We start from the raw sequence: 13050 nt of genomic DNA, 5'->3' as shown, positions 1-13050 counted from the left end.
ACGAAAACTATTCACCACATCTTCTCTTCTATAGTTTAAGTTGGTTTCATTCGAAGTTTTGTTTCTATCTTTACCTTACAGTGGAAACTTCGAAAATGCAGAAACACGTTCAATCCTTCTTATTGAGTGTGTTCAGTGCGTAATCTTCAGTGAATGGGTGAGGCAACGTCAAAGTTTTTTTTTTTTTTTTTTATGAATATTTTTACTTCCTGTCCGCATCAATTCAATAGGCTACTGATTGGTTTTAACGCGTTAGTTTCTTTTATCTAACCTAAATCTTTTTCTTTCATTCATAGATCTGCTTGTTTTAAAGAAGTGTTTGCCAAATTAAGCCTACGTTTTATAACCTGTTTCATGGAAGGAATTGCGAGTTGTCATGTCTGAAAATGCCTCATATGGAAACCTATTCGTTGCTGTGCGAAAATTAATGAGGTGTAGCTCTTCTGCACGGTCCAACAAAGCATGTACGCATTGCAATTTTAACTCTTGTTGTAACATAAACAAAAACTGAAAAAGGAATGTGACACAAGCCTTGTAGCCTAGTTAACTTGCTGCAAATTAACTTTCAATAAGATACTGGAAGAATTTAGTGCACTTCATACTAAATTAAATTTTCTGAAGCGTAAAAAGTTAACTTTTCAATTAGCTGTGAGGAGAATCACCAGCACTTTTAAAATTGCATGTGCATACGACTTTAAGAAATCCTAGTCAGAAACAACAATACATAAGCAGTTATTACGTTTGTTTATGAAATGCAACTGTTTTATTCACGAAGACCAACATCTAACTACTCTTATTTCATCATCATCATCATCCATCGTCGGTTTGTTCCCCACTAGTGGGGGTGGCCGATTGTTTCCGCGCAGCAATTGTTTTAATCCCTTTTCTCCATTTCACCCTGTCCCTTGCATCTTCCTTTTTTTAAACTCATCCTTCACTTGTTGTTTCCACGTTCTTCTTGGACGACCGCGTTTCCTCTTCCCATCTACCTTTAGATCTAGTGCCTTTCTAAGAAAACTTTCTTCCTCCCTCCTTATCACATGTCCATACCATGTTACTCCATTTGCCCTTGCCAGTTGGTCTATGGTCTCTCTCATCTCTAGCATATCCAACAATTCTTCAGTCCTTTTTTCCCTTCTCGTTTTCACCCCACACATTGCTTTCACCATTGACCTTTCTGTTCTTCTCAGGATTGCCAGTTCACTCTCTCTCAATACCCATGTCTCGCTACCATATAGCATTGCAGGCCGCACACAGCTCCGATATACTTTTCCTTTCATCCTTAGTGAAAATTTTCTGCCATACAACATTTCCCCACATTCCCTGAACTTTGCCCAGCCCAATCTTGCCCTTGTTGTCACCGCTGCTTCACATCCACCACTTCCATTTATCCGATCACCCAGATAACAGAAGTCTGTCACTGTTTCGATGCCATGGCAGAACTCATCATCATGGCCTTCCACTTCATTCCTTCCTTTACTGCATTTCCCACAAACAAAACACTTCGCCAATCTTGTTGCGGCTCTCTTGACATTAGCACATCTTGCATGTACCCACTTTCCACATTCCTTGCATTGCATTGAATTTCTCATCAATCTCTTGCCACATATTCCACAGGGATCTACTTTGCTCTCAACAACTGTTCTTTCTGCTCCACTCACCATTACTTTTGTTTTTTCAAGATTCACCTTCATACCCTTGGTTTCAAATGCTTCTTTCCATTTCTCAAACTTTCTCTCCATTCCCTCCATACTATTACTTGTCAAGACCAGGTCGTCTGCATACAAAATTTCACTCAATAAGCCCTCCCTCACTCCTTCAGTTACAACGTCAACCACAATAGCAAATATCAGAGGTGACAAAAACTGATCCCTGGTGTACACCAATCTTCACAGAAAACTCGTTTGAATAATTTGATCCAACTCTCACTTTTGTTCTTGCATCCTCATACATAGACATCACAGCTCTCACTAATACCTCCGGTATATTTCTTTTCCTCATTGCCCATTCCATCACTTTCCTTGGTACTCTGTCAAATGCCTTTTCGAAGTCGACGAAACACATATATAGTTTTCTCTGCTTCTCTCGGTATTCCTCCTGCATTCTTCTCAATATAAACAGAGCATCTACTGTACCTTTTCCTGGCATAAATCCAAACTGCACATCATTTAATTTCATCAATGTTCTCAACCTCTTTTCTAGTATTCGCTCCACAATTTTCATTCCATGCTCTATCTAACTACTCTTATTTGAATTCACTATTAAGTAATCATAATTGAATATACTTCCCATGGTAAGTAGGTTATTGATGATACTTATTTTAGATTTTCTCCCCTTGTTTAGATTGACTCACCATGATCTTTTCGGATTTACTCACCCTGACCTTATTAGATTTTCCCACCCTAACCTTATTTAGCTCTGTCAACGTCTTTTGTCGGCTGCGAGGCCGAGGAGCGATAGTGTTGGTACAATGTTCGATAGGACATGAGTTCGACTCCCATTGAGAGCACGTAGTCTTGGCATGGTACACACATACTTGCTGATGAAAACGATGATTTCCTTCTGCACAATTGAGTTTTTCAACCATCCCACATTATCCTGGGGAGAATCAAACGTCTTTTATTTCTACATTGCACAACAAATGCATTTCATCTCGGAACAAACGCAGGAACTTGACGCAGAGCCGGTTAACGAGATTGACAGAGTCAGAGAGTGAAGTTTTCCGATTGTTGGCGGGAAATTATTCCATCCACTAGTTGCCGCTGAATGAAGAGCAGTCCTTAGAATGCGTTGCTCAAGCGCATACCCTGAGAGCCGAACCAGCGCCGCTTGATCTTGAGTCGGGCGCGTAACCTCAAAGCTAAAGGAACTTGACAAAATGCTCCTAAATTCGCAAGGCACTGTTTTAAGCAAAGTTCAGTCATTGTAATGCGCGAATACGAATAATAAACCGGAAACCTCCGGTTCAGTAAAAACTTTCATCCGCAAATAAACTGCAAAATTCTCTTGAATCCACGATGAAGATACAATCCCTTTCTTGAGTCGAAAAAACGAAAGCGATAGACTCGTTACTGACGCAAAAATTCGTAAGTGATTAGAGTCTTGAGTTGCATGCAGAGTAGGGTGGGTCAAACATTTTTTTTCTTCCAAAACATGGCGGCAACCCCCTCAGACTATGAGATTGGTCCTAGAAACTCCCCCAAAAAAATTTGAGCACGTTTGTTCAAGTATTCGCCAAGCAATGGTCCTTTGAAATTTTCAGAATAGGAACATGATAGGCCATATGGGAAAACGTACGGTAAAAAAACAAAACAGCGACAGCGATAGATTCGTTACTGAAGCAAAAATTCGTAGGTGATTAGAGTCTTGAGTGGCATGCAGAGTTATGATTGGACGCCGAATACGATTGACAAGGAACATGATGTTAGAGAACTCCTTTCAAATGCAATGTTAGAAGTCTACGTTTATTGGTTTTGAAGAGCTGGGTTGGTCAGGACTGGAAGTGACTTCACTATCAAAGGCCCACTGATACACGTCGGAGTAGGTTCTCGCAAAGTGAACCTCTACTCCCTCCTTGATGTAATCCGCTAAGTCGTTGAAGTCTTTTTCATTCTCAAAGGGCAAAATAAGGCATTTCACCCCGGCGCGTTTAGCCTGAAAATAATGGATAGGTAAAAAGTCAGCAAAAGGTGTGTTAAGTCACGATAACAATCATGTCCAAAGCAAATGCAACTTAAAATCGTTTATGGCCAAATGTGAAACGGAAAAATATACGGCATGAAATCCTCAGGAAAATTTGGCACATATCAGTACAAAATAGAGTTAGACGAAGAGCAATTACTTGACAATATAAAAATGTTATTGCGTAAGTGTCAACTGTTAAAGCAAGGACTCACAGCCAGGGTTTTCTCTTTAATGCCGCCGACAGGTAAAACCTTCCCTGTGAGCGACACCTCGCCAGTCATAGCGATGTCTTGTCGCACGGGTTGTTTCATAGCGAGAGACACGAGAGCTGTGACGAGAGTGCATCCAGCGCTTGGACCGTCTTTAGGTGTCGCGCCCTGATGGAAGGAGTCAACGCAGTGAAATCAATAACGGAGCAGACGTTAAGTTGAAAAGAATACAGTTACAAGGTATACAAATACAATACGAATACAAGTTACGAGCATGGGGCTTGATTGGGAGAGAAGGCTTTTATCTGAACTATCGTTAAAAGTCTTAAAGAACTGAAGCAAATCGTTCGAACAGTTCAATCTAATGCTGAAGCATCTTAAGTGTACTGCAGCAACCAAACAATCATATTACCAGCCTACTTTTCTAGAATTTGACATAAGCAACATTATAACTACCATGTCGCCTTCCAAAACGTTTTTAGTGCGAAAATAATCTTATTTTCATCAGAAATTATTTGGCATGATTTCAAACACAGCATTTTTCTTTAAACTTTTACTGCTGATAATTAATGCTTAATTGCAGATTCGTTGACATCAATTCAATTTGTGCTGCAAGCCATACCTCAGGTACATGAATATGCAAATAGGCGCCGTCGAAGAAATTGTTCTCTGGGTGTTTTTGCTTGACAACCGATCGTGCCAACGTCGATGCTATCTTCGCCGATTCCTTCATGACGTCACCGAGACGACCAGTGAGCTCAATATTGACGTCACTATTCTTGGTATCTCTGGGTCGGCGTTCGCAGCATTCGATGTACAGCACTGATCCACCTGAAGTGATGGGCAACGCAAAACTGAACTTCCGCGTAAATTAAACTTGGCTGAGGGAGGGAGAGAAAGGGGAATATTTTGTTTTTCACAGTTTATTCTATAAAGAAACCTTGACATGAAAAATTATTCTACAGATAGAGAGGATATAAACTTTGAAGTAAAACTTATTTGCTGGCTGGGATTTATGATTAATATTGCAGAAGTAAACCTTCAACGTGAATTAATACCATTAACGCACAGTTGTTCTCACCCATTGCTGTCCAGGCCAGCCCCATGACGACACCTGGCGGCGTGACGTCATACATTCGGTCGGAGCTGAAAAGGGGATTCCCCACGAAGTCCTTGAGGTTCGATTGATCGACGACTATCGGTTCCGCTTGGTCTCCGGCGCTGACGATCTTGAAAGCTGCTTTTCTGTGAACCTGTAAAGAAGATTGTTTCAAGGGTCACTTCCACTTGGAACATTCCATACCCAGACAGCAAATCGGTTGTTTTTACATTGATTCAACGTCTGCAGACGTTGAATCAATGTAAAAAACAAATGATTTGCGTCAGGGTATAGGCTCAATTCAGACTGTTTTAATGTGTTTCAGACGTGCTAATAACTTTTTAAAGACCAAATAAACACTTAGTTACAAGAAAAGTCGTTGTTATAGAAATGTTGACATTTTGTCGACGGCTACAACCACAAAAGTTAGAGCTAAGTTGCCATTTTAAGCAACAATCTCGCAGCAAAATAATAATGTCATATTCAAAATGCTGGCGGTGAGACTGAAGTCGTTTCATTACTACAGATGAGAGGTCGTGGGTTCGACTTCAACCGTAGACATTTCAAATCCGTCGTTGTTACATTGATTCAACATCTACAGACGTTGAATTAATGTAAAATTGAGGAATTTTTTCTGTCTTCAAAGTTATTACCTTTTCAATTTGTTTCAAAAGGTTTCTGACACCACTCTCTCTGCAATAATTCTTTATAAGCGTTTCCAAAGCTGAATCATCAATGACGGCTTTCTCCTTAGTGAGCCCCGATGAAGTTTGCGATTGCGGTATCAAGTATTGCTGAAATTAACAATGTGTCAAGGTACCGATCGTATCAACATTGATTGCGCTTGCTTTTTGACAATAAAGTACGTTTACTTTCTCAGATGACGTATCGTGGTAAAACCGCAAAGACATTGTAAAACTCAGTAAGAGAAAAATCGTAAAATCGTATTTTTTAATTTGTTCGTAGAGTCAATGCATTGCTTTAACGACTTGGTGTTTTCTGAAAACAAGAATCTAAGTAAAGTTCCCAACGACGTCTTTGTGGTATCAAGACCAGCAGGACGTACTTGTGCAATCGCCATCTTCTCTCTGCCAACGTATCCGGACACTTGTATCATCTCCATTCGGTCGCGCAACGGATCAGGAATGGTATCCAACACATTGGCCGTGCAGATGAACAGGACCTAGTAGAAACAGTAGGTGGTACTTTCAACAACAAAATTGAGAAGCAAGTTATTACTTGAAAATCACTGGTCGTGAAAAAATAAACTGCAAAGTTGACAAAGTATTTTGATTTGGAATGTTTTTTGAAAATACTTTACTCATCATTATCATGACTAAGTTCCTTCCTCTCGTCGAGGGTCGGAGGCAATAAAGCGCCAAATTTCTCTGTTGCGAGATTTTTTTTCGCAGTTTGGTAATTAAATCCTGACCAGTCTTTAATATCATTTGTCCAAATTCTTGATGGTCTGCCCCTATTTCGTTTTCCATTCATTTTCCTTCCAGCAGTCTTTGAATAGAATTATTACGAATCGCATGGCCAATAGACTTCAATTTTCCTGTTTTAACTGTTTGTAGAATTTCCATGTAGGTTTGCATTCTAAATAGTACCTACATCTTCGTTTGTGATTTTATCTTTAAAATTTTATCACACATAAAACTTAGAATTTGTCTATGAGAATAACCTTCGAGAAATAAGAGTTTACAAGAATAACCTCTTCTGAAGAAGCGATGGCTCAGCAATGTCCGGGAGGACTTGCGACAGATCTCGTCTCCATCGACACTAAGAACCGCGTAAAGATGGACAAATACCACCAGACAGATGAAACAGGAGACGTTAAATTGTAGAACGAGTGATTATCACCGCGTTACCTTGGAAAGGTCCACAGTTACATCAAGGTAGTGATCTAGAAAGTTGCTGTTTTGTTCTGGGTCGAGTAGTTCCAGTAGAGCAGACGATGGGTCGCCTTGGTAGCCTTTTCCAATCTTGTCCACCTGGACGTACAATAAACATTATAGTCATGAAGCTTTCAGATGCAAAATTGTAATTTTTTGAAGCAGGAAAACGCTGATTCTCAACTGTAGCAAGTTATCGCCAAAATGCAGCTAGCAAAATTTGTCCTTTTGTCATCGTTTCAACGTTCGGCGACGCTAAAACGACGGCAAAAAAGCACTTTTTTTCAGCTGGACAAGAATGTCTTGAGTAAAAAACTTCACAAACACGTCGCTGCACCTCATCAATGAGTACAAGAGGATTTTCTGTTTTAGTCTTCTTCATGCACTGAATCATCTTCCCGGGCATTGCTCCGACGTAGGTCCTCCTATGACCTTTGATCTCTGCCACGTCATGCATCCCTCCCACGCTAAACCGGAAGTACTGTGTAGTTGAAATTAGATTATTTGTCAGTAAAAAGCAAGGAATGCAAAAACAGCAAGCGGACGTGAAAAAAAAAACGCAAAGATTAGATGCAGCAGCGTCGCATTGACATGGACCAAAAACTTTATCATCAAAGTACGGCAAATAATTTCTAAGCAATGAGTGTCATGCACTTTTACCTTAAAACGTTGCAAGTGCATAATTTGAATACGTTGATGTTGACAACTTAAAAGCGAGCTTACTTTTCGGTTGAGAGCTCGTGCAATGGATTTAGCAATGCTGGTCTTCCCGACTCCCGGAGGGCCATGGAAGCACAAGATCTTCCCGTGGGTATGAGAACGAAGGATGCTAACAGCAATAAACTCCAAGATCCGTTTCTTCACATCCTCCATCCCGTAATGATCCTCTTGCAAGATCTGAACACAAAAAAACGATATTAAGAAAATCATAAAACAGTTAAATAGAAATAATAAAGTTAGGATATCTGAAATTGTTCTGCTTCTTTTTTGTTGTTGATTGTAATCATTTCAACAGTTTTACTATGTACTTGTACATTGTGTTTTGATTTATTGTAGGCCTACATCTTTTTCGCAGCAACCAATAAATATCTATCGATCTATCTGTTTAGAGTGCAAGAAAAATCAAAATCAGGTGGACGCAGAATATCAACAAGTCAAATAAATAGAAATCAGCCAGTTTTCGACACAGAGCAACTGGGGAAATAAACATCTGATGGTTTTGAATCGACCTGCATTGAGAGTGAATCAAAGGTAAACTTTTTCAAAATAAAAAAAACTAAATGACCTCTTCCGCCGTTTTTAGATCTAGGTTGTCTTGGCTGGACTTCCCCCAAGGTATCGATGTCAGCCAGTCCAAGTAGTTCCGAGTCACGCTAAAAGACAATGTAATAATTAACTTCATGCTATACAGTAGAGCTATCAATTACACAGCACCTTCACGTTCAAACCCTTGCAAATCTTCTTTATGCAATTGCATGGTTCTATTTTAAAGTTGAAAGCTGATTCCATGAATTGACATTGATTGACAATGGCATTGCACAAAACATAATGTATTTCAAGACTTTGTTGCAAAAACGCCTTGCAAGTGATGAACGATACAAGAAAACAGACCACTAGGCATAGATTAAAATATGACGGTTTGAATGAAGTAAGTCATTTTTGGGCAAGTCTCCGAAATTTAAATTGTGATGTTTTAAAATCTCAAATTCCTCTGTTTTGTGGTTTGAAGTTGATGATACATTTTCTTCGGGTTCGGACGGATTTTCCGATTCCTAATCTAATAAATTCGTGTTTTGCAACAACATGCACATGTTGTAATGGACAAAAAAGACAAACATGAATCTCAACCAACTTGAACTCTGACGAGTGGTTGTCAAGGAAACCAAGCTTGGTGATTTCTTCATCAATGACTTCCTGGACGTGTTCAGGAACCACGAGATCTTTTAAACGGGAGCGAAACTTCTCCTCGATGGCATCTTTATCTTCCTTTTCAAGTCCTAAAAAAACGAGGAAATACAACGGTCTTTGCAAACGCTTTCCGATTGAAGTTTTAAGTTATGGTAAAAGCCTCAAATTCCTTCTATTTCTAACTGTTGCTCTGTTACAAACTAACATGTACAAAAAGTGTCTATACCGAGTTCTTTCTTTATTATTTTGAGCTGTTCTTGCAGCATGTACTTGCGATGGGCAGTTTTGATTTTATCTTCCACCTCCCGACCCAGCCGCTGTTGTAACTTACTAACTTCGAGTTCTTTCTTTAGAAGAGACAGTGACTTATACAAACGCTCGCGCACCTATACAATTAAAACATGAGATCAAAGGATAAGAATTTCAAGTAGAAGGTGACATGCGGATAACAGCATCTAGTAGGATTTGTTTAAATGCTTTAGTTAATTTCATTGCTTTCCAGGCCAATAAATCTAAATCAAAACCAGCTTGGATATCATAAAACATCAGACTGTTCACACAAAGTAGGCTATCTAGTTTTACATTCTTCTGGTGGAAATGAGTTATCACAAGATGTTTACAGGAAATGATAATTTGATCTGGTTTATTGAAGAAGTCGATCGTATCTGATTGACAAAACGTCGGAGTAAATGGAAATTATCACATACAACATTTTGTCATTGCTTTGCTCATGTTACACCGAAAGAAAGCTTAAAAAAGATGTCATCACGTAAATTCTGCCCTACACTACTCACGTCATTTTCCTCCAGCACGTCTTGAAGCTCAGTGGTATCACCGCTACTTAAGGCCGCTCCAAGGTCGCTCAAATACACAGGGTTGTCAACAACTCTCTGGCCGGCCTAAACATACAACTACACGTAAATGCTTTTTAAGGCATATACGTCGCTTCATCTAGAAACCTTGCAAGACATGTGAACGTATTGTTTTGCTTTTGAACTATGCAATGTGGAACTATAGGCTTACTTCACTCCAGGAAGCTAAGACTGACCAAAGTTAATATTTGAAAAAAAAAACAAAACAAGTAAAATGAATAGCATGAAAAGATACTAAAAACATCGTAAAATAGCTGTTTAAAAACTGAAATATTTACAAGCAGTTTGCGACAACCAAAAGTTACGAACAACTGACAGACTCGTTGTTATAATTATAATAACCTGGATGATTTGTGCTACAGATTCTCTGTACAAAGGATTTAATGCGATGATGTCACGAATAGTTTTCACCACTTCAGCAGTGAGCGCTTTGATCTGAAACAACAACCATTTTAATACAAAAAATTATTCATACGGATTATTCTTAAAAGTAATACGGCAAGCAATTAAAAATAAGTAAGCTAACATACCAGGAGTTACAATTGTGTTACATTGTCACTGACACACACATTTGACGAAAAGCAATTTTTGTGTTCCGGTAATTTTTTGTTTTAATGATGCTAATTGCTTTGACTTGCTATTCGTTAAAACGATGGTAACATATTACTTGTTGTTGTTTGTTGGTCCGCAATGGGATGCAATATGTATAAATTAATGTCAGTTATGATGTATAAAAGTCTCGAAGATTTCATTTATGCAATCGCCAATAAAATTTGAGATGCTAAACTTTAAAAAATATTCTCACATCTTGTGAGGTTTCGACAACGGGACTAGGAAGATTTTCAACTCGGCCCATTAGAACTCCTTCGCTAGCGTCAGTATCTTCCTCGATAACTCTGAAAAGGCACAGGAGTTCAGGTAAAAACTTGTTTGACAAACAAAATAATGAAAACCTACTAAAGATCTTTCCAATAAATTGACGACACGTTGCACTGTGATGGCGTCACTAGTTTCATCAGAAGACTCTGAAATGTCCTTCCCACCTTTTTTTGGAATCTATCGCCTGATAAGCGATGTCGCTCTCTTTGATTTGCTCTAACTCATCAATACTACCGCTGGGTGGCGCAGTACCATCATCATCCACACCAAGAGCACCGCATAGTTTGATTCTAAAATACAAGGAATAAGGTGAAAAAAATATATTTCGAGCCAGATATGAGAGAAGGATCTTTTGACGTTTTATAAAAGACGCCTTTTGCATATGTGTTTTGTCAGGATTATAAAGAGCTTTTAAAATACGATTTTGCCACTAAATTTTTCATAAAAAATCTTAGTTTGACGTCACCAATGGTCTAACAAAATGCATAGTGCGACAAAAACCAGAGAGTATCACAATTGATAAAAACAAGTTTATTATAGCTGCAAGTTAAAACATAGTTTACTGAGCCGTCACAACACCACAAGAATGTGGCTTCGTCAGTACATATCTGGAATAAATAAATCAAATATATATTTGATTTTTTAACAAAAGATAAAGGTGGCAATCTTTGAAATGACTATTGAAATAAGCAAACCTCCTGTGCCCCATCACCACCATCCGGATTTTGTCTCCCATATCGTGCATCTCGTGAATTTGTACAAAAGTTCCGACAGAATAAAGATCGCTTTCAACGCTATTCACAACCTCAGCATCTTCCTTATCATTCTTCTTAACAAACACACCGGCATATGGTAAAGACAACTTCACTTTGCGTCGAATTAATTCCATTAGACGAGGGTCTTTAATCTGAAACATTTAGAATGAAGTGGACACTGCACGAGTAAAACTGCCAATACAATGCATTTATAACTGATAATAATGTAAAACTGCGTTGGAGTGTACGGTCTGGTAACTAAAACAATTCAATGCTATGTTCCAACAACGTATTAAACTTAAATGCTGCAGAATCCAAATCATTCACCAAACCAGTCAGCTGGCATAAAAATCAAAGATAGCCTACTTTGTACTGTAATACCGAACTACGTAAAAACATATCTGGTCATTTGTCTGCGCCTTAACAAAACACACAATACAATCAGCATCGTACCTCAACCATTTTAATGAACTTTGGAAAGATTGGATTGCGAGAAACGGCTATAATCGGGACATGAGGAAAATCTTCAGGAACAGTGGTGGTACTCAAAGCTCCAGCTGCCGGCACTCCAGTTTGGTAGATCACTTGCGGCTGGCCGTGATCTATAAAAATCAGTTTTGATGCAATAATGCAACGATTGGAAAAACACAAACATGGTAATAAACCTGCAGTTTTAGGTTATAGCCTATCTACTACTGGAACCCACAATTTATGACAAGGATATTCATAAAATATTCTGAATCCATTTTAGCTTTGGCTTTCTCTTTACACGGCTTAATTCACAATGTAAGTTATAGAAATGAGTGTTTAAAAATACAGTACTAAACAGTACTAAATAAAAGTTATATTCTTGATGTTTTTTAAAAATATTACCTAAAGCGCCTCCATAGTAGTAGTAGGATGGGTAAGTTGTAGCAGTCGTGGGATGCACAATGCATGTGCAAATGCACGTGACTAACTTTAGACATTATTTTCTTAAAAAAATCTTAAAATTAAACATCTCAGCAAAAAAATGTTGGGAACTTAAATATTATTTGATACCTTGTCCATCAAACATCTTTTCATCACCACCGTCGCTTAGTTTCCCATCATCGGGATTATCATTATCACCATCATCATCTCTAGAGGAGGATGATGACGAATTTCCACGAAGACCTCTCCAAGAAAGCTTCCGCCATTTCTTTTCACTTTCTGATAACAATGAAGATCTTCGTGGCAATGATACAAAAGTATAAAAAGAAGGAATAGTTGTTGAGCAAGAGTGAAAGTTCCTTCTTGAGGCTTTATTGCTGTTTAAACTTTGTTCTTTTAAATTTCTTTGCCTTCTATTTCGAACGCACCAACCAAGGTTACGAGTGAGTATGCGATTGACAGTGGTCTTTGAATGGACAGAACTGATTCCCGTTTTACTGGTCGTGGCTAATATACTTCTCGGCACAGAAAGTGAGTAGTTAAGGACCATATCTGATTGCAGGGGTAATTAAATATATAAATTAAGATTCTTCTGAATATACGACTGCAAAAATTGGATACAAATTTCAAACAACAATGAAATTGAACACATAACTTTTAGAACAGATTCATATTAGTTATATAATTGCTTAAACATAAATCGAACTATTGACAAGTACATAGCCTAGTTCAGGAAAGTCCACTCACGAAGTAAAATGTCCCATTATATATACCTCATCATATCTTATTCTTTTACAGTAAAAACCTGTAACAATATTGAAAAGATAAAAAGCAAAA

The 13050-nt window shown here is 38.4% G+C and overlaps 1 protein-coding gene across 1 annotated transcript; it reads right to left on the bottom strand.

The window, feature by feature from the left end:
* Positions 1 to 2378: 2378 nt before the first annotated feature.
* Positions 2379 to 12900, bottom strand: LOC145775091 (lon protease homolog, mitochondrial-like). The gene is made up of 19 exons (XM_082586288.1): positions 12343 to 12900; positions 11755 to 11903; positions 11242 to 11453; positions 10711 to 10836; positions 10473 to 10563; positions 10010 to 10102; positions 9590 to 9694; positions 9022 to 9181; positions 8740 to 8884; positions 8173 to 8260; positions 7611 to 7784; positions 7225 to 7368; positions 6864 to 6986; positions 6059 to 6175; positions 5646 to 5786; positions 4975 to 5146; positions 4516 to 4724; positions 3897 to 4061; positions 2379 to 3654 (listed from the first exon to the last, which is right to left on the bottom strand). The coding sequence occupies exons 1-19, from the start codon at positions 12761 to 12763 to the stop codon at positions 3451 to 3453; spliced, it is 3039 nt and encodes a 1012-aa protein (XP_082442414.1). The 5' UTR covers positions 12764 to 12900; the 3' UTR covers positions 2379 to 3450.
* Positions 12901 to 13050: the final 150 nt, after the last annotated feature.

This window comes from Aplidium turbinatum, chromosome 8, assembly GCF_918807975.1.
Source record: "Aplidium turbinatum chromosome 8, kaAplTurb1.1, whole genome shotgun sequence".
Taxonomy (NCBI): domain Eukaryota; kingdom Metazoa; phylum Chordata; class Ascidiacea; order Aplousobranchia; family Polyclinidae; genus Aplidium; species Aplidium turbinatum.
This window is presented reverse-complemented; position numbering and strand designations above follow the sequence as displayed.